The following is a 22,241-nucleotide window of genomic DNA, read 5'->3' on the forward strand; positions in this document are numbered from 1 at the left end:
GGAAATACGGTAAATCAGTATCAGCAGTGAGAAGGAACAAGGTAATGATTCAGCTCCTTTATGGGTACGACCAGCACCGTAACATCAATTTCCTGCTCAGATGTTAACTCCTCTGCTCTGCCCCAGAATTCTGTTTGTTTTTGGTTTCAGATCCCCAAAATTTTGACGGAGATACTTAAAAAATTCGATTTAGAAATGAAATCTTTGGCTCCCCCTGTTGTTCCTCCTAGAACCTCCCTCCTCTGGAAGTTAAAACACGCCACGTTTCCGAAGTAAAGCCGAGCGTGTTGTCCTGAACAAGAAAGATTTATAAAACTCCAGCAAAATAACTTTATTCGTTTAGCACATCTCACAAAATCGGATTTCACAATATCCTTCAATAAAACTTGTTCCCTTTATAAAATAGGAAGACACCACCGAGGTAAGATCCGGTTCGAAAGCATGCTGCATTTTAACACATTTCGGGTTAACAAATTACACGCAAAGAAGTGACCGACCGACAGTCGTGGAAATTCGTTACAATGCTAGGAAATTAGATTTGTTTGGACATAGTGCTTTCAATTTACGCGCTGACTATCTTTCAGATCTGTGACAGTGCTGAGGTTATTTGCAAGGAGCTGCGGTGAACATGAAGATTGAGTTTGCGCCCATTAACATTCCTTTTAAGAGACGGATTCAAACTTTTGCTGTGCTTCAGTGGATCTTCACTTTTTTGTTCCTGGGTAATTTTTCATTATAATGTTGGGATAATTTATGAAAATATTGTATCCTTTTGTTTAAAAAAAAATCAAGGTGGTTGTATATACACTGCCGTCTGGGCATTTCTCGAAGTGTCTCCTGTTCAGAAAACTTTATAGTGTAACGTTATAGTAACTGTGGCTATTTGCGTAGGGTCCCCATAGCAGCACGTGCCTTTGTTATGTGATGCCACTAATGTACAAAATACTTAACAACCTAATGACTGCAGATTTAAAGTTTGTCCAAAATATGGGTGGCAAGTGTTGTAAAAGTGTTTAAAATTCAATTCCAAATTATTTTCTGGTGATCTCAAGAAACAACCGCTGTAAGATTTTAAATACAGATATTGATGATAGAAAATATTCAAACTTGAAAGAGGCGAGGCATAGACAACGGCTGAACATTGGTGTGTCCAGAGTCAGATACAATTTTCTGATTTTTTTTTTGGACAAGAAATAGTCGATTTTCTTACAAAATGGTTATTCTTTAAAAAATAAGAACTTTAAATAGGGGAAAAAATGTTTCAGCTGTGCAATTAACAGTGTTCAAGAGAATATATTTGAAAAAAATCACACAAAGCAAAATTGCCAGATTCAAGAAACATCTTGTTAGGAAGAAAGGAATAAAAGACAGAGGTCCTTGAAAGGAATTTCACAGAAGCCACACCTAGTAAGGAAAGTGGAATGAGGTATAAGAGAGTTTTTGAGGATTAAATGGTGGGAAGAAACAAGAATACATTAGAACACAGTAATGAAAGTATAAGATTTAAGGAATGGGGTAGGTTGACAGAACTCGAAGAAGGTTGTGTTAAGATTACGATCTGTGAGAAGTATAGTAATGCCCGCTGCTAGAACAGGGAGTGATAGTAAAAGGAGGACTGTTGTAATGAGAATAGATCAGACAAAGAGGGGTGTTTGGTACTGGGAGATTGCAGGTGGTTTCATATTAATAATTGTTGTAATAAAGTTAATGGATGCTAGAATAGAGGAAACACTGGCTAAATGGAGGGAGAAGATAGTAAGGTCTACGGAAGCTCCGGCATGTGCAAGATTACCAGCTAATGGGGGGTAGACTGTCCATCCTGTGCCAGCTCCGGCTTCTACTCCTGCTGAGGCTAGTAATAGAAAGAAAGATGGGGGAAGGAGTCAAAAACTTATGTTATTTATTCGTGGAAAGGCCATGTCCGGAGCGCCGATTATTAAGGGAGCCAGTCAATTACCAAACCCTCCGATCATGATTGGTATTACTATGAAGGCGTGGGCAGTAACAATTACATTGTAGATTTGGTCATCACCCAGTAATGCGCCTAGTTGGCTGAACTCTGTCCGGATTAACAGACTGAGACCAGTACCCACTATCCCCGCCCATGCACCAAAGATTAAATAAACGGTGCCAATATCTTTGTGATTAGTAGAGAACAATCAACGATTAGCTATTGCCATAGGTAAGATGGCTGAGGTTTAAGCGGCGGATTGTAGCTCCGTAAAGAGAGGTTCAAGTCCTCTTCTTATCAAACATCAGCTCTGTAGTATAAAAAGTTAACTAGGTCCCAAGTTTTGTAGGTCCCAAGCCTGGCCGCAAAAAGAGGGTTGGCATAGGCCTAGTAACCCCATCAGTAAAAACAAAAAAATCAGTGCTACAGAAATGCCAGCAGAAGCTCAAAAGGCCTTGTCCCTGGAAGGGGAGAGATTTTCACCTGGAAGACGTATGAAGTGCGTGGTGGAAGCAGAAACTGCAGGACCCGTCACCATTCGGCCCAGGACAGAAGCCTCTGGCGATCTGCTGTCAGCGGCCCATGGGCTGACCAAGAAGCCTGACTTAAAACATTGGCAGTAAATATTTAGATAAAACTTTATTTTTTTTAGTCACAACTTTCCCTTTGCATATAACCTTTGCCAGTGTCCCAAACTACTTTATAATAATTTAAGTACTGTATTTCAGAACATTCTTCAAGAGCGTAACCCTTACATGGCGAGATGCAGGGTGATGAAAACCTGGCCAGAATGGTCAAGGACATCTTCAACCTCTCACTGCTTCAAGCAGGGGTTCCCACTTGTTTCAAAAGGGCATTAATCAAACTTGCACCTGAGAAGAGCAGGATGAGGTGCCTCGATGACAATCACCCAGTAACACTCACATCTATTGTGATGAAGTGCTTTGAGAGATTAGTCATGGCTAGAATTAAGGCCGACCTCAGCAAGGACCTCAAGTCATTGCAATTCGTCTATTGTCACAATGGGTTTACAGCAGAAGCAGTCTCACTGGCTCTCTGCTTTGCTTTGGAGCACCTGGACAACAGCAATATACATGTCAGAATACAGCCGACAATTATGCAGCATCTAGCTCACAACTAATCAACAAGCTTCCTCAAACTCCAAATGAAATATAGCTGTAATCAAGATTTCTTTATAATTGCAACAATATGTCGGGTTCAGGACAGATCTTCAGAGACGTTGACACCCAGGGACGTGAAACTGCTTCTCTTCCCGCTGCTGATCCCTCGATGAGAGCTGGTGTCTGCTTCATCAACTTCTCTTTCCTGTAGTCCACAGTCAACTCCTTGCACTTCCTGATATTGAGTACAAGGTTGCTGTTGCAACACCACTCAACAGCTGATCTGTCTCCCTCTACAGAACCTCCTTTCACTATCTGAAATACTGCCAGTAGTAGGTATGCCATTGTCAAATTTATTGATGGTGTTTGAGCTGCGGCTAGCTATGCAGTCATGGGTATAGGGAGAGCAGAGCAGTGGGCTAAGCACACATCCCTGATGAATGCCAGTGTTGATAGTCAACGAGGAGGAGATGTTAGTTCCAATCTGCACTGACAGTGGTTTCCTAAGAAAGTCAAGAATCTAGCTGCAGAGAGAGGTACAGAGGCCCAGGTTTTGGAACTTGGTGATTAATACTGAGGGTATGATGTGTTGAATATCACTATAGGAAGGATGTGGAAACATCGGAAAGGGTACAGAGGGGATTTACCAGGATGCTGCCTGGTTTAGAGAGTATGCATTATGATCAGAGATTAAGGGAGCTGGGGCTTTACTCTTTGGAGAGAAGGAGGATGAGAGGAGACATAATAGAGGTGTACAAGATATTAAGAGGAATAGACAGATTGGACAGCCAGCGTCTCTTCCCCAGGGCACCACTGCTCAGCACAAGAGGACATGGCTTTAAGGTAAGGGGAGGGAAGTTCAAGGGTGATATTAGAGGAAGGTTTTTCACTCAGAGAGTGGTTGGTGCGTGGAATGCACTGCTTGAGTCAGTGGTGGAGGCAGATACACTAGTGAAGTTTAAGAGACTACTGGACAGGTATATGGAGGAATTTAAGGTGGGGGGTTATATGGGAGGCAGGGTTTGAGGGTCAGCACAATGTTGTGGGCTGAAGGGCCTGTAATGTGCTGTTCTATGAATGCTGAGTTGTAATAAGCAACCTGACATAGGTATTGCCATTGTCCAGGTACTGTAAGGCTAAGTGGAGAGTCAGTGAATTTGCATCCACTGTAGACGTATTCTAGTGATAGGCAAATTGTAGTGCGTCCACGTCCTTGCTCAGGCGGGGGCTGATTCTGGCCGTGACCAATCTCTCAAAGCACTTCATAACAGTAGATGTGAGTGCAATGGGTTACAGTTGTTTTGGCAGCTCATCCTGCTCTTCTTGGGCATTGGTAAAATTGTCGCTCTTATGAAGCAGGTGAGAACCAGCGACTGCAGCAATGAGAGTTTGAAGATGTCCTTGAACACTGCTGCCGGTTGGTTGGCACAGGTTTTCAGTGCCATACCAGGTGCACCATTGAAGCCCGATACCTTGAGGGTTCATCCTCTTGAAATATGTTCCGATGTCAGCCTCTGAGACAGAGGTCACAGGTTTACTAGGCGCTGCAGGGATTCGCAGAGGTGAAGTCTTTTTCTTCCTTTCAAAGTGAGCATAAAAAGCATTGAGCTCATCTGGAAGTGAAGCATCACAGCCATTCATGATGTTAGATTTCCCTTCGTAGGAAGTAATGGCCTGCAAACCCCGCCAGAGCTGATGTGCTTCCAATTCCATCTCTAATTCCAATCATAATAGTGTTTTTTTTCCTCTCATTCTTAAAATGGCTTTCTTTAAGTTGTACCTGGACTTCTGGTGTATTTCTGGATCACCAGTCTTGAATGCTGCAGATCTAGCTCTCAGCAGACTGCATATCTCTTGGTTCATTCACGGCTTTTGGTTTGGGTATGTCTGTTAAGTTATCAAAGGCACACACTCATCTAATAACTGTGCCATATTTATTTAGATTTGAAAATGAATCCTTGAATATTGTCTAGTCCACCAATTCAGTTCCTTAGCCTCTCTTGACCGTATGTTTGTGGTTCTCCCCACTGGTGCTGTGGTCCTCCGTCTCTGCCTGTACGCAGGAACTAGAAGTACACCTAGATGATTGGACTTACCAATGTGCAGGTGTGGGATGACACAGTAAGTGTGTTGATGGTTTTGTAATGGTGGTCAAGTGTGTTGGCTCCTTTGGTTCCACAGGTGATATGTTGCTGGGAGTAGTTCAAAGACTACTTCAAGCTGGCCTGATTGAAATCCTGCACAATGATTGGGAAGGCATCGGCGTGCATTGTTTTGTGTTTGCTGATCACGGTGCTCAGCTTTTTCAGTGCCTGCCTGGGTTAGAATGTACACTGCTAACAGGATGATGGCAGAAGAGTGGCAAGGGAGTCCCTTGCCACTCAGTCACTAGATATGCACTGGGTGACTACAGTCAGTGCAGATTGGCAATAACATCTGTTGCTCACTGATAGTCAACGCAGGTGCACCTCAGGAATGCATACTTAGCCTGCTGCTCTTCTCTCTCTACACTCATGGCTATGTGGTTAACCATAGCTCAAGTGCTATCTATAAATCTGCTGATGACATTGCTGTGCCAAAATCTCATGGTAATGAGGGGTCATACAGGAGTGACATAGGTCTGCTGGTTGAGTGGTGTCACAACAATAATATTGCACTCAAAGTCGGCAAGACCAAGGAACTGATCGTGGACTTCTGAAAGGTGTAGTTGGGTGAACACACATCGGTCTTATTTGAGAGTTAAGTGTTGGAAAGGGTGAGTAGCTTCAAGTTCCTGGGCATCAACATCTCAGAGGATCTATCCTGGCCCGGTACATTGATGCTATCATGTAGAAGACATGCCTCCACCTTTACTTCATTAGGAGTTTAAGGAATTTTTCTTCAAAACCTCGTATGGATGCTCTGTTGTGCCGGATCACAAGAGGCGGCAGAGGTTGTAAACTCAGTGTTACGAAAACCCCGTAACCAGGTAACTTACCAGCAAAGATAGATGGATCAGCTGAGTCGGATGCTACTATTTTCAAACGTTTTATTCAATAAGGGCACAAACGTATGGTTAATACAAAACATTCAAATCGTCAAAACTCAATCTAAAACACCGGTGTAACCATAATCAATCAGAAATAGGCTCTTTCGTTGTCTAGGGTATATAATACTGAGTCCAATTGGAAATATAAAGAGTCACTCTGAAGTCTGCAGGCTTTTCCCTTTTTGGTTTCACGTGTTGGAGAGAGAGAGAGATAAAACGGAAAAACTTGCCGTTTACATCCGTGTAATCAGGGGAGCGATCTTCCCCGTTGTTAGTTAAAAGCGATCTTCCGTTGGTTCCAGCCACAAACCCCGCATTCGGAATTTAACGCACGTGGCTTATTTCAAAATGGCTTCCCGTTCCCACGGGAAGCGTTATCGTGCTTCTTGGTGTCTCCTTGGTGCGTCTGAGGGTCGTCCTCTTTCAGACCCTTCTTTATACTGCCTCACGGGATCTCAGGTGTCAATCAGGTTGCAGGTGATGCAATCTCTCTCTCAACCAGCCCACTTTGCCCGAGGGCTTTACAATGTCCCTGCGAGTTGGCACGTCTGCAGTTCCCAGGTGTCTCCTGAGAACAATGCCACAGTCCCCAGCTTTTGTCCCAGTGGAATGCGGTATCCAGCACGTCGCTGTCTTTCCATTTCCTGTGTCCATTCAGCCTGTCTCTCTCTCTCTCTTGCTCTCTCTTTCGGGTCATTGACCCCCCCTTCACTAGGGCTCTTACAATTCTCACAAAGGAGGGGGCCGGTATCATAACACCTCCCCTCTTAAAAAGGTTTTTACCAGCGGTTAAAACCCAGAGTGGTACAGTCTTACAGAAATTTTGAATCTAATACAATACAGAAGCTTTTCTTTTCACTACAGAGTAATACAGTTATACATTCAAGTCAGCATCTAAACAGTTAACAAGTACAGTGCCCCTTTAGTTAATATCTTAACATCTTAATATCTTAAAGTCTTGTAGCATCAGACTTCAATTCAATAACCACCTATTTATTGTTTTCAGCCACAAAACTGCGGAGGTGTGATCTTAGCTTAGGTGCATCTACAAAAGTTTATGCGAATACTAATCGTTTCGGTCGGTTTACTTCGCCGGCAGGTCTCCAAAGGTCTGTCTTTATTATTCACAGGCTTTGGCGCAACCCGTAAAACCTGCTTTGCTGTTTAAAAAAAATATGGCATCCCAATTAACCGTCACCTCTTTCCTGGCAAGTCCCCCCGTTGGGACTTTGAGTAATTTGGCGTGGTGAACTCCCGCCCGCCTCGTTCATCAGGGCTATTTTTTCAACACCATGCCTGAAACTGTCAAGACCCTTCAGGCTATTTGTTTTTAATTCCAACTCCTCTTTCAGGTAGCATTTCGAATGCAACCTCTTCACACCCCACCCTGGCGTGACAATAGAGTGGGGGGCCCCGCTATTTCCCGACTCACTCTGTGAGCGATCTGCCAGGTTTAAAATTTCTTCCTTCGACTTGGGAACTACAGACTTTCCGTTTCCTTCAATAACAATCCTCATTCCCCCCTTAAATTCGGCATTAACCTTGGCCCCACTCTCGAACACAAACACCGTGGAACTCACACTTCCCACGGTTACCAAGGTTAACCCTTTTCCTACTGAACCAACCCTATCTGATCCACAAAGACGGCCGCCCCGTCCCCCTGAATCAAACACCTCAGACTTCCCCTGAGCGCTGTTACCAGGTTCAGCACCACGTGCGCCCCCATCTTGGACACACTCAAACGGGACATTGGCCCCTTCCAGGCTTTCAATACCCGTACCTTTTTCAAATTCTAACGTCTCCCGATCCTTCCAGTTACTCTCTAGGCAGCCCCCCGTTGGGGAAGGCGCAACCCTGCGAGCTGAAACAACCTCCTCGGCCATTTCAGCTGACTTCTCCACAGCAAGGATACCCTTCCTCTCTAAGACTGCCCTCATTTCACTCTCGGGACAATCGAGAACACCTTTAGAACTCTGAACTTCTTCAAACAATTCTGCCAAACCAGACAGATTAACCATGTCCAACTCTGGACATTTTAACAACTTTATCCGTTTCTCAACTTTAGTTCCTACCTCTAGGACCTTTCTCTTCACTAAGGGCAGGGCTATTTCCTCTCCCTTACCCCCTTTTACTTTACTGCTTTCTGTTTTACCACCCTCGGAACCCTCATGGTACAGGGTCGGTAAAAACATCTTGGCCAGATCACCGCTGGCTTCATTTAAACTGTCCTCTTTCTCAGCCGCTTTTTCCGACAGGCTGCGTGTGACCGCGCATGCGCGATAGCTTTGGGACTCTAGGGGCGGGGCCACCGTACTCGCCGGTCGGCGGGTCGGCATCATGGCTGCCCAAATCCTCCCTCCTGCTAACACACTTTGTAACAACGCGACCCACTGCTCTTGTGGCCACTTCTGGTTCACTGCCACCGTTTCAAAAAACAAGAAATAACTATCAACATCCGTCTCCTCGAACGGAGGTACTACTCTCAGCTCCCGACTAACATTAAACCGCTCTCTCCTTAGCTCCTCCCTCTCTCTTTCTCTCCCCGCTGCCGCTCTCTCGGCTGCTGCTAACTCTCTGATCCGAATTTCATGCTGTCTTTGCCTCTCAGCTTGATTCTGCTCGTTTTCCATCTCTAACCCCTTCGCCAAATTTAACAAGTCTGATTTGGTGCTCATAAATTCACACACGTCCATCTTTGCTGGTTTTTCTGTCTGGCTACCTGCGTACCAGATCCAAATTAATTTTCTTTTTGACTTACAATCCCGATTGACTGACCTCCCCCTTTTTGGTGTCAAATCCCGAGACGAGAACCCCACTTGTTACGAAACCTGTAACTGGTTTCACTTACCAGCAAAGATAGATATGTCAGTTGAAGTCCAATGGTACTATTTTCAAACGTTTTATTCAATAAGGGCACAAACGTATGGTTAATACAAAACATTCAAATCGTCAAAACTCAATCTAAAACACCGGTGTAACCATAATCAATCAGAAATAGGCTCTTTCGTTGTCTAGGGTATATAATACTGAGTCCAATTGGAAATATAAAGAGTCACTCTGAAGTCTGCAGGCTTTTCCCTTTTTGGTTTCACGTGTTGGAGAGAGAGAGAGATAAAACGGAAAAACTTGCCGTTTACATCCGTGTAATCAGGGGAGCGATCTTCCCCGTTGTTAGTTAAAAGCGATCTTCCGTTGGTTCCAGCCACAAACCCCGCATTCGGAATTTAACGCACGTGGCTTATTTCAAAATGGCTTCCCGTTCCCACGGGAAGCGTTATCGTGCTTCTTGGTGTCTCCTTGGTGCGTCTGAGGGTCGTCCTCTTTCAGACCCTTCTTTATACTGCCTCACGGGATCTCAGGTGTCAATCAGGTTGCAGGTGATGCAATCTCTCTCTCAACCAGCCCACTTTGCCCGAGGGCTTTACAATGTCCCTGCGAGTTGGCACGTCTGCAGTTCCCAGGTGTCTCCTGAGAACAATGCCACAGTCCCCAGCTTTTGTCCCAGTGGAATGCGGTATCCAGCACGTCGCTGTCTTTCCATTTCCTGTGTCCATTCAGCCTGTCTCTCTCTCTCTCTTGCTCTCTCTCTCTCGGGTCATTGACCCCCCTTTCACTAGGGCTCTTGCAATTCTCACAAAGGAGGGGGCCGGTATCATAACATCAGCCAGTGCCACTACTGGCATAACACTCCCACCATCAAGAATATCTTCACAAGATGGTGCCTCAGGAAGGTGACAACCACTTGGGACGGGAGCTGATCACCCACATTCGATGTTTTAGGACAGGTTCTTCCCCTTTGAATTTAACATGTTCAAATATCCATAAACACCATCTCTCTATGCCCCTTTTGCACTATTAATCTATTTTTGTAACTTATACTGATTATTTTGTGCCTTACAATGTACTGCCAGAAAACAACATATTTCTGCACATATATCAGTGGTGATGAACCTGATTCAGGTTTATGATGTGCTGTTGCCATTGTGTTGTAATCCTCATGCAGCAAACTTTCACAAACAGTAACGTGGCAATGAAGAGTTCATTCCTTTGGCACTATAATTGAGAAGTGAATATAGTCCAGGAGGCCAGGGTAATGCCTCACTTTATTTTGAAGAGTGTTACAAAATTTTTAATAAATAACAGATAGCAGGAGTTTATTGACTAATTTGAAAGATGGCATCTTCAACCATGCAACCCTCTCCCAAAGTACAAAATTAGTGTCAGCTCAGGCTTGTGTCTAATTCTTTGAAATGAAACACAAAACCACCGCCTTATGACTCACCATCTTATGACTTGGAGACAAGCATGCTATCAGCTATGCCAAGGCTGGTACTTGTAGGTTTACCAGGAATCTTTAGAACAGGTTTTTTTTCTCAGAAGATAAGAAAAGCGTTGACAAGCTTGTAACACATGAGCTGAAACATATAAGGAGGCAGTTAATATTCTGGAATGGAAGTAAGCTGTCCAGATGGTGCAAAAATATAACTATCAGAATCTCAGTTTATGGTTGAAGAGGACTTTTGATTTTTGAAGAGGCTGTTTTAACTGAGAAGCTGGCTAAAGGAAGATTGAATATTGAGTTGGGTTCAGAAGTCTTTAGTTTTCTCAGTGTTTAGCTGGAGGGAATTACTGCTCGCACAGTATGTACAATGAGAAAAATAGTCTGAGCAATGCAGGGTAGCAAGAGGTGACATCATTGTACATAAACAGCCAGATGTTATTTCTTTATTTCTGTCACTTGGGATAAGAATGTGGATCAGGAATTGGGAGGAACCAAGGATAGTTATGCATGATATCACAGATAATGTTGAAGGGTAGGAGAGGATCTGCTGATGGAAGTAGTCTGAATGCAAATAGATAAGTAAGAGTGGATGGTGCCACTGGATAACAAAAGAGAGGTTTTGAAAGTAAATGATGCTGTAGACTACATTAAAGCCTGTTGGGTTCAGAGAAGATGGAGCCATTTACAATAGATGGGTTTGTGATTTTAAAACTACTTGTCTAATTTATTTACCGATTCAACGGTCATAGCTTCTTTCACAGCAACTTGCAGGCCACTTACAATATCTGCTAGCATGGGCAATGGAAAGCAAAGATTGATGATCAGCTTTTAAGCTGGATGCGGGCTAAGTGAAGGAAGGCATAAACATTATGAACTTGAAAAAGTGTTGTTGTTGTTGTTGTGTAGCTCACCAAGCTGGCTTGTTAGTTTGCAGACATTTCGTTACCCAACTAGGCAACATCATCAGTGCAACTCCGAATGAAATGTTGGTGATCGACATTGTTCGTCATTTATGTGTCCTGTGATTAGTCCTTTTGTGTGTGTGTGTGTGTGTGTGTGTGTGTGTGTGTGTGTGTGTGTGTGTGTGTGTGTGTGTGTGTGTGTGTGTGTGTGTGTGTGTGTTATATATATATATATGTACCATTTCTATTGAAAAAGTGTTCAGAGAACAGCCAGAATACCAAATTCAAAATTCAAAGTACATTTATTTTCAAAGTATGCATAAATTATCCAGCCTTTAGACTTGTCTGCTTACAGCCAACCACAAAGCAAGAAACCTGAAAGATCCCAATTTAGTAAAAAGTAAGACCAACACCTAGGTTAAACTATGAATAACCCTGCATGTGAGTGAACAGTGGCTTAATTAGTTATATGCAATTCATTTCCTACAAGCAATATTTTTGATAAAAAGCATGAATGCTTATTTTATAAAACTCTCATTTCTTCAGCTAGCATAAGATTCCCTTTCTCAATGTTAATCACACATTGTATCTATGTTTGTTCTTTAATATTTTAAATTTATTTATGATATCCATTATTTTGCTCACTGTGTCATCTGCCAGTCTTTTATTAATACCTTGAGTGGCCTTCCTGAACTCCTGTTTTACTTGTGAATGAGACTTGGGTTTTCATTTTAATGCTGTTACCGTCAGCCAGTGACAGAGATGTGAGATATTGCTCATCTATTTTCAGTCAACCAATAAGTGAAAAACCACCAAATTTCCCTCATATTTTATCATTTAACTGTGTTACAATGTAGAGTCAATGTATTAGACTAAGCATAAATGGGAAATGATCTACATTGTTCATACCATTGACAGATTATTTTCTGTATTTTAAGTTTGCTCGGTCGTAATTCCCAGTCAGCAATTCCAGTGAAATTCCATCGAAATTCAAGCTCTTATTTGGCCTCCTTACTTTATCTTGATTTTCAATAATATTTTTCTGGCACTACTACTTGTGGCAAAATGGAGCAGCAGTAATTTCTCTAGATATTTACTCTGGCACATGCACTTCTAGAATTTAAATCGGATAAAACTACATTCTTGTAAAACAAACTGGAAGTGAGTTTGCTACTTATCGCACAATGTAATACTGCTGTATGCATAGCATAATATTGTTCTTGTACTCTTTGAGAATAACTTTCCTTAAACCATCCCAAATGAAAAACTAATCTGAGGCTCACTCAATGTAATAACCAAATCATATGGTGTTAAAGGATCACTGGTTCACCTTGATGATATGATACATGTAGTAATTCTTGGTACAATAACACATCTACCTTTCAAATCCACTGGTATTTAAAGAGCAAATCATAAGAAATAGCCATTTCCACCTTGAAAGTTTGAGGCTTTTATTTAAACCTAACTCATTTGACAGAATTGTTAGATTCGTCTAAAATAAATGGACTCCCATTTATACCGAGATATACAGCATGAGTTATCCATGTGAAAGTAGTCCCAGGTTATTCTACAGCATACAGCATGAGCCCTTCACTCAGCTCGTTCATGCCAATCAAGGTGCCTACCTGTGCTAATGCACAGAGGGCCATGTCCCTCAAAACCATGACCTGCCTCTTCCTCTAGTAGCTTGTTCAGTATACCCACCACCCTCTCTGTACAAAATTTGCCCTACAGGTGTTTTTTGGATTTTTCTCCTTCTGTGCCTTGTAGTTGGAGGTTGTCCAATCCAAGAAAAAAACTGATATTTTAGCTTATCTATTCCCTCTCATGATTTTACACAGTTCCAAGGTCCTCCCTTAACCTCCTACATTCCAGTGAAGGCAGTCCCAAGTTATCCTACATTCTTTATACCTCAAGCCATTCAATCCAAGCAACTTATTTATTTGTAGTAATATTAGTTGACCAGGCTTGTATTGAAAACATTTTTAATTTTTAATTGTTATATCTTGATATAAATATTTCAGAATAGATATGTATTCATAACCGTGCTTGGAAAACTAAAGTCTATTGATCATCACAATATTGAGGTTGACACTTCCTTACAGCAGTAAGAAACAGTGTCCTCAGGAGAATTTCTTTCCCCTGGATGGAACAATACACCATGGCACTATTTCCCATCTTGTAGGGAAGTGTCTTGTAGAAAAGCATTTACCCACTTTTCTAGCTGATAAATAGACCTCAGTTAATCTATGTTTCTTACAGTGTATTGCCACAATGATCTCATTTCAGAATTACTTTACTGGCTGTAAAAAACTTGTCTAGGAATCTCAGTTACTTGACATCCTTAATTCATGAATAAGGTTTTTTTATAACAAAGTATTTAACAGCTATATTTTTCAGTTTTGAACTCTGACCATCGAATCTAAAAACCAAACTTGAATTTTGTTGATCATGGTATGGCTGAGGAACATAGGAATTAATCACATTTGGCTATAATTTCTTCTCTTCACAGGTCAGTGTTGCCTTGCAGTCTTTGTGCTTCTCATCTTTGCTGGTTACTGGTACATAGCTGCAGTTTATATTGTTTGGTTGTATCTTGACTGGGAAACACCAAATCAGGGTGGTAGAAGATCACAATGGGTCAGAAATTGGACCATCTGGAATTACTTCCGTGACTACTTTCCTATTCATGTGAGTTGTATCCTTTGGAGTTAACATGTCGATAACTGTGGAAGTACTTTTCATTGGAAATGTGCAGAAGGGAGTTGACAACGAACCTCTTCCCTGCATAAATCTTACTGGTCACCATCCTGGATGCAGCTTGTTAACAGAGATTCCTGACAGGGACCTCCAGAATGCATGCAAATTATGTATTTCAGAGGCAGATATTGCAAAGCCTCCTAAAGGCAGGTGAGCACCTGTCAGAATAAAATGGTCATCAAAAGTAAGGGGATATCTTTCCTTTGTCAGACAAGGAAGAGCAGATAACAAGGAAAACTGAGGTCTTAGACTAAAGTTGTAAAGAAAAAGTCCCTAAATTCCCTTTTCCTACTTAATCTGCTCTTAACATATGGTATTTCTACCTTCATTTTCACACATCAGCAAGATGACGATCCCACCAAACTCCCTCCCTCCCATTTTGAATGGGCAGCTAATAGATGGCAGGCAGATGAGGTCAATAAGTTATAGGACCAAATCTTAAATTTAGTCATAGGAGTGTGTCTTGTCCCAAACTTGATGGTAATGCTTGTTTTAAAAAAAAGAGTAATCCTATAAATTGCTAAAAGACCATGTAGGTCTGAAAAGGGATAGAAATGAACAGTCAAGGGTCTTAATTTTGCTAGTCCAGATGAAGGGTATTGACTGAAAATGTCAATTGTCTATTTTGCTCTACAAATGCTTCCTGACTTGCTGAGTCCCTTCAGTACCTTCTGTATTGCTTCATATTCCAACATCTGCAGTTGCTGTGTCTCTGGATGCAGTGATACTTGTGGAGATTTGTTCCAAGCAGCTTTGTACCCTACGATGAATGTAGATAACAAAATGCTCCAATTATATATACTATATTCTGAATGATATATATTTTGGAAAGAATGCTAATAATAAAATGTTTAATTGTTTTAATTAGAAAATATATTTATCTCAAATTGTTCAAATTATACTCCATAAGGTAACTATTCTGGAGGTCTTTGATGTTAAAGATTTATTTCATATATTTTAAGTCCCGATTACGTTAGCTGTCAACAGCTGGATGATAGCAGTTGTGGAAAAAATGTTCACTTTTTTTAAACTAATAATCTGGGAGAAAAGTATCTTTGACAAATATTTAAACTTTAGTGTTGTTATACCATTCAATTCCTTTAAAGGCAAATAATGTTCTTAATCTGAAAGAAAATGAATTTTCAGAAACGTGAATTGTTGTGCCTGTCCTCTATTTATTTTACCTGTGACCTAATAAAGCGTTTCCAAGAAAGGTTGCTACTGAATTTGAATATTGAATTAATGCTTGAGGAAAATTACACAATCATTCACAATTCTATTGTGGTGGAAATAATTGGACTTTGAGTGGTGTTTATGATATCCCACCAAAATATTATGTTTTATGGATTAATGAGTAATTTTTTTGGATAGGTAGTGTTCAGTAAGCTTCGGTTAACGAAGTATTGTTAATGTTCTTCATCCATTAGAGAGATAATGGTCCTATTTTGGATGAGAATCTAATTGAATGCATGTTGAAGTCCCGAAACTAGAACTGTATTTATGCGACTAAATTTCTATTTTTAGTTGCTCTATGATAACTTAAGCATTAATCAGTTTAAGCACAATACCATGATGGATAGTTAGGTCAGGGCCATTTCCCAAAGAAATTACTATGTGCCAGATTAAAAACATGTAAGCAAAATGAGACTTGCAGACTAAGAATGCCCCATAAGAGTAAAGCAAATTGGATATACCAATCCTCTGCAGTCCAGAGTTGAAGTGAAGGCTGGAGTTTTGTGGTGGTATGACTGTCTGATTGACATGTGGTCTAAAGAGATGAGGTCCATCTGAATGAAACAGGCTGTGGCTATGAGACCAAGCCCTTTAATACTTCTTTAACATTGTAACACTGAGTACGAATATTTGATGAACAACCAAATATCCGTTTTGATTACACAGTGAATCAGCAGAGGAAATAGTTAGCTAATGTTGATGGATCTGATTAGGCATTCTTGCAGGATTGCAAATGAGCTCTGGGGTGAAGAGTGTAGTCTTTATATCCATACTGCAAAAGAAGCACCACACTACTTTCCTTTACTTAAAGAAACAACATCAGTTGAAGGGCTTAAAGATTTAGTTTCGAAATTGGACCCAAAAGCTTTTTTACTGTCCTAAAAAAAATCTGTGTATTAATCTTCCCTATAGGTTTAAAATACAGTTCTTTCCCAGACTGATCTTGGTCCCATTCCACCATGGTTAATTCTTCTCTGTCATCATTGGATCATTATGTCAATACATTTAGGAATGGGATTAACTAGAAGTATTCAAATCCAAAGAACTAATTAAAATTGTAATATGCTGCTTGACATATGATAAGATCAAAATGATTTAGTAGCTGAAAGTCTTGCTATATCTAACTATGTGCAGCAAAGGATTGCCTCTGGATTGTCCAGATCTAAGTATCACTATCAGGCAATCAATGGCACAAAGAATAGTTTCTTCTTTCCTGATCTTTTTTATGATAATGATATATATAACTCACTCAATAAATAGGTTTTTTGTTTCAGTTTTCCACATTGTTGTATGATTCATCTGTGCAATGATGTCAAGTTGATATCATTCAATACTACAGTAGATTCCAGTTAATTGTGACACATCAGGACCAGTACATTTTGGTCCAATTAAGTAACTGCCCCAATAAGCTGAAGTTTCAATGAAATAATTAATTAAAAAGTGTAAAAAAGACAAACTACTGTTTAACTGAGTAACAAATTATGTATTTAAATTAAATACAGAAATAATTAAAATACTATCAATATTACTACAGTACTATAAAACTGTGTATAATTCCTGATAGATATTGACAGAGGAATTTATCCAGTGTACGCTGCCATGTGGTTTTGATCGATTATAAATGAACAAAATCAGCGCTGATACCTATTGTAGATAATTGACTGTCTTAATTGCCTTCCTGCATAAAGTCAAAAAAGAAATCACAACTTTCTGTATTGGCGTCCATTGGCCCAAATAGATAACATAACATAAACACACACAACTGATGCTATTTCAAAACTTCTCGCTCCATAGTGTTCAAAGGCCACACAAGTGCACATGACAGGTGACAGTTGAAAACTGTTAGGCAACAGTCCCCTGTCCTAATTAATTGGTGTTTGCAAAGGGAATCCTGGCTATTTTTTCTATTAGTTTTGTTTTTTATGAGCAGTCCCAAATAAGTGGCTGCCATGATTAACCAATAGCCCAATTATCTGGGATCCACTGTATCTGCATCAGTTAACAAAGATGAATTGAGAATGGATTTGAACCACAGTCAAATTAGTACAAGTGTGTTTATCAGTGAGATCATTGATGCTTTTAACAAAATTAGGATTAAAACATTGAATCTTTTACTACTTTGCTTCTTTTAGGTTTGTTTCAAAAAATATATTCTATTTAACTGTGGTGAAAGATATTACTTTCTATATCCTCTATTGTCTCATGAATTATTTAATGTGAACATTCATATTCTGAAACACTAATGTACAGTTGAAGCTGTATCGTAATTGCATTGGCTGATGGCACTAATTCTGATTTCTCTTTGTTATAAGCTTACAAAAACAACTCCTTTGGATCCAAAATACAACTACCTGTTTGGATTTCATCCTCATGGGGTGCTTGTAGCTGGAGCTTTTGCAAACTTTTGCAGTGAGTCTACGAACTTTCAAAAGTTGTTTCCAGGTTTGACACCGTATCTATGTGTGCTGCCTTTCTGGTTCAAGATTCCTTTTTACAGGGAATACATCATGTGTGGAGGTAATGGTCAAGCACATACAATTTTAAAAATTCCGAAGTATTCTTAGCTTGATTTTTACATGCCAGTGATCTATGAAAATGAAAGTGTATTATTACTTTATTGATAAATTATTTGAGGAGCATTTTAGAAGTAGCATGAATTTATAATTCAGACAACCCAAAGTTCAAAATTTATTATCAAAGTCACCATATACAATCCTGAGATTCATTTTCTTGTGGGCAATCTCAATAAATCTATAGAATAATAACCATAATAAAATCAATGAAAGAGCCAGCTTTGGCATTCAACCAGAATGTAGAAGATAATGAACTGTGAAAATACAAAAAGAAACAAATAATAATAATAATAAATAAGCAATATCCAGAGCATGAGATGAAGAGTCTTTGAAATTGAGTCCATTGGTTGTGAGAACATTTCAATGATGGAGCAAGTGAAGTTGATTGAAGTTAACTTCTTTGGTTCAAGAGCTTAACGGATGAGAGGTAATGACTGTTCCTGAACCTGGTGGTGTGAACCCTAAAGCTTCTGTACCTTCTTTCTGGTGGCAGCAGTGAGAAGAGAGCCTGTCCAGGGTGGTGTCCCTGATGATGGATGCTGCTTTCCCATGACGGTGCTCTATGTAGACATGCTCAATGGTGGGGAGGGCTTTACCCATGATAGAGTGGGCTCTATCCACTTCTTTTCATGGGATTTTCCATTCAAGGGCATTGTTGTTTCCATACCAGCCTGTGATGCAGCCAGTCAATATACTCTCTACTACACATATATAGAATTGTGTCAAAGTTTTAGATGTGATGCTGAATCTCTGTGACCTCTGAAGAAAGTAGAGGCACTGATGTGCTTTCTTTGTAATTGGACTTGTGTGCTCTGAAAGACAGGTCATCTGAAATAATAACGCCAAGGTATTTAAAGTTCCTGACCCTCTCCACCTCTGATGCTCCTGACGAACCTCTGGTTTCTTTCTCCAGAAGTCAATAATCAGCTCTGCTCTTGCTGACATTGAGTGAGAAGTTATTGTTATGGCACCACTCAGCCAGATTTTCAAACTCTCCTATATGCTTATTCCATCATCACCTTTGATTCGGCCTATGATAGTGATGTCATCAGCAAACTTAGAAATGGCATTGGAGCTGTGCTTCAGCCAACCAGTCATAATTATAATGCGAATAGAGCAGGGAGCGAAGCACACAACCTTGTGGTGCACCTGTGCTGATGGAGATCGTGGAAGAGATGATGTGGCCAATCTGAACTGACTGGGGTCTGTAAGTGAGGAAATCAAGGATAAAATTGCACAAGGAGGCTTGTAGGCCGAGGTCTTGGGGTTATTGATTCAAAATGTAGATTAAAGCTCGTTTATACTTGCCTGCCCTTAAACTCTCTTGCAGTTCCATTAGGTGGAAGTTTAGTCAGTGATCAACATTGAACACCTTATTAGCTGCTATATTTGTTTCACATATCTAATTAGTAACATTGAAGCAGTGTAGAAAGAGCACGAGTGGCAAAGTTTCTTTGAATAATTTTACAGCAACAGGACTGGTGATCATTGTGGGGAGGTGCTCAGAGGAGAAGGGGAAAGGAGTTTTAAAAGTTATAACAGCAAAATCTGACTGTAATGGATTACAAGGACCGCATTTAACTAAGAGTATTGGGGTGCGTATTTCTAACTGGCTCTTTAGAGACAAGTGGCTGAATTAAGTAGTTTCATCTTCGTGCCAAAAACTGGGGTTTTCCAAGCTTTGGAAAATGCAGCAGTTGAATAGAGGTGTCAAGGTTAATCCATATATAACACTGCTTATTTGTCCTGTGGAGGAAAGGGCAGTTCACCCCTTTTCCTAGTTCCAAGTACAGGTGAGTCAATAGCAGTGGGGGAGGGGATGCAGGGAGTTACGTTCCTAGAAAATGGATTGTATTGTGTATTTCAGTAACATGAAGTTGTGTCATCCGTCCATGTATCAAGAGATGTGACTTGTAGAAGCAAGTTTTAAGTGATTTATTTACTTTGTTCCCATACAGATTTCACGAGCAGATTCTATTATGTATCTTAAACTTCTGTTTTGCAATTTGTGAATTCTATAAAAGCAAATTTCTGTAACGAGAATGACCATAGTTCAGGGGTCACCTGAGAAATTTGTTTTCCTGTCCATTCCCTTGATTTCACCAACTCCTGGCTTACCTCGTCAATTCTCCCTATTTCTCCATGATTTAACCATGACATTTCCCCCCCACCTTACTCATTATAAAGTGCTGGAAAGTGGGTGCAAAGACAATAGAATTAAGCAGAAGCTCAGTGTATCATAGTCAGCATGGAGCAAGTGACTGACAGGCCCGTTTCTGTGCTGTATGACTCTAAAGTGCATTTTATTTAACTGATAAAGACTATCTTCTGTCTAATTTTAGGTTTGGTCTCATCTGTGAAGAGCAGTGCTTCTCACATCCTAAACAGGAAGGAAGGTGGTAATGTGGCTGTCATTGTAATAGGCGGTGCTGAGGAATCTCTGGATGCAAGACCTGGAGCACTAATTTTGAGAATCATGAACAGGAAGGGATTTATTAAATTGGCTATAAAATGTGGGTATGTAAACTAACTGTGTGGGGAAAATATTGCATGCGAATGAATGTTTAGGAGTATTATTACTCAATAAGAGGATAGTTAACATTTTTTGAGCTTAATTTTTTCCCATCTTTTTGAAAAGTAATGTATTTTGTTATATTGTTCCAAAGGATTGATAGTTATTCTTCATTTCAACTAATTAGGGGCCAAATGAATAAATAAACTGGGGGGAGGCACATCCTTATTCTCACTTCTTCCCCCTTCCTTTCCAGTACTGATGAAGGGTCTTGGCTCAAATTGTCGACTGCTTATTCACTTGCATAGATGCTGCTTGACCTGCTGACTTCCATCAGCATTTTGTGCGTGTGGCTCAGGATTTCCAGTGTCTGCAGAATCTCGTATTTATAATTGTACCTTTTTTGTAATGTGAATGTAAATCTGTACATTTTCACAGGTCCAGAACTGCACACTCTAATCTGGGGTGGACAATACACATGATACAATTGCAGCAAAATTTCTATACTCATATTAAAATTTCTTTGCTGTGGAGCTGAAAATACAATGTTTTTCCCATTGTTTGCTCTTCCTTTGTATTAGCATTTTGCACTTCATATTCAATGGTTTGATGCGTTAGAAAAGATATTTATCCAAAAATAGAATGCCAGTGTGAGGCCTTGAATTCCCAATGTCTTCTATTGGATTGGTGTCGGGAGCGGGCAGTGGAGTGAGAGGTAGCAGTGTGATAGGGCTTTGGCTCAACGGGCTAAGGTGGTAACGAGACGAGGTAGTTTACCTGTGTTAATCGTGGAAAGGAAGTATGTGTGTGAGGCCAGTATTCTGTGCTCGGTGTCAGATGTAGGAGGTCCTGGAGTCTCCCAGCCTCCTGGACGGCCATATCTGCACCCAGTGTGTCGAGCTGCAGCTCCTAAGGGACCGCGTTAGGGAACTGGAGATGCAGCTCGATGACCTTCAGCTGGTCAGGGAGAGCGAGGAGGTTATAGAAAGGAGTTATAGGCAGGTGGTCACACCGGGGGCACGGGAGACAGACAAGTGGGGAACAGTCAGGAGAGGGAAGGGGAAGAGTCAGGTATTAGAGAGTAACCCTGTGGTTGTCCCCCTGAACAATAAGTACTCCTGTTTGAGTACTGTTGAGGGGGACAGCCTACCTTGGGGAAGCAACAGTGGCTGTGCCTCTGGCAGAGTCTGGCCCTGTGGCTCAGAAGGGTAGGGAAAGGAAGAAAAAGGCAGTAGTGATAGGGGACTCTATAGTTAGGGGGTCAGACAGACGATTCTGTGGATGCAGGAAAGAAACTTGGATGGTAGTTTGCCTGTCAGAGTACCAGATATTTCAGAACCGTGTCCTCGATATCCTGCAGTGGGAGGGAGAACAGCCAGGGGTCATGGTACATATTGGTACCAATGACGTAGGTAGGAAAAGGGAGGAGGTCATGAAAACAGACTCCAGGGAGTTAGGAAGGAAGTTGAGAAGCAGGACTGCAAAAGTATTAATCTCGGGATTACTGCCTGTGCCACACAACAGTGAGAATAGGAATAGGATGAGGTGGAGGGTAAATGTGTGGCTGAGGGATTGGAACGGGGGGCAGGGATTCAGATTTCTGGATCATTGGGACCTCTTTTGGGGCAGGTGTGACCTGCACAAAAAGTACGGGTTGCACTTGAATCCCAGGGGGACCAATATCCTGGCAGGGAGGTTTGTTAAGGCTACTGGGAAGAGTTTAAGTTAGAATTGTTGGGTGGTGGGAACCAAACTGAAGAGACTGGGGAAGAGGCAGTTGGCTCACAAATAGAGAAAACTTGCAGACAGTGCGAGAGGGAGGATAGGCAGGTGATAGAGAAGGGACACGCTCAGACCGACAGTTTGAGATGTGTCTATT

At 41.0% G+C, this 22,241-nt stretch overlaps 1 protein-coding gene across 4 annotated transcripts in view; it reads left to right on the top strand.

Annotated features, from left to right (window-relative positions):
- Nucleotides 1-238: 238 nt before the first annotated feature.
- LOC140725465 (2-acylglycerol O-acyltransferase 1-like) overlaps nucleotides 239-22,241 on the top strand; it is a 33,716-nt gene continuing 11,713 nt past the window's right edge. For 2 of the 4 annotated variants that reach the window (XM_073040951.1, XM_073040953.1), the window contains exons 1-4: nucleotides 471-722; nucleotides 13,797-13,975; nucleotides 17,590-17,794; nucleotides 20,193-20,367. In XM_073040951.1, coding sequence (XP_072897052.1) covers nucleotides 629-722; nucleotides 13,797-13,975; nucleotides 17,590-17,794; nucleotides 20,193-20,367 — 653 coding nt within the window. In that variant the 5' untranslated portion in view covers nucleotides 471-628. Of the gene's footprint in view, nucleotides 422-470; nucleotides 723-13,796; nucleotides 13,976-17,589; nucleotides 17,795-20,192; nucleotides 20,368-22,241 lie in introns of those variants that run through there. The other 2 variants (XM_073040952.1, XM_073040954.1) reach the window with 2 other exon arrangements.

The sequence above is a fragment of the Hemitrygon akajei genome, chromosome 3 (assembly GCF_048418815.1).
Source record: "Hemitrygon akajei chromosome 3, sHemAka1.3, whole genome shotgun sequence".
Taxonomy (NCBI): domain Eukaryota; kingdom Metazoa; phylum Chordata; class Chondrichthyes; order Myliobatiformes; family Dasyatidae; genus Hemitrygon; species Hemitrygon akajei.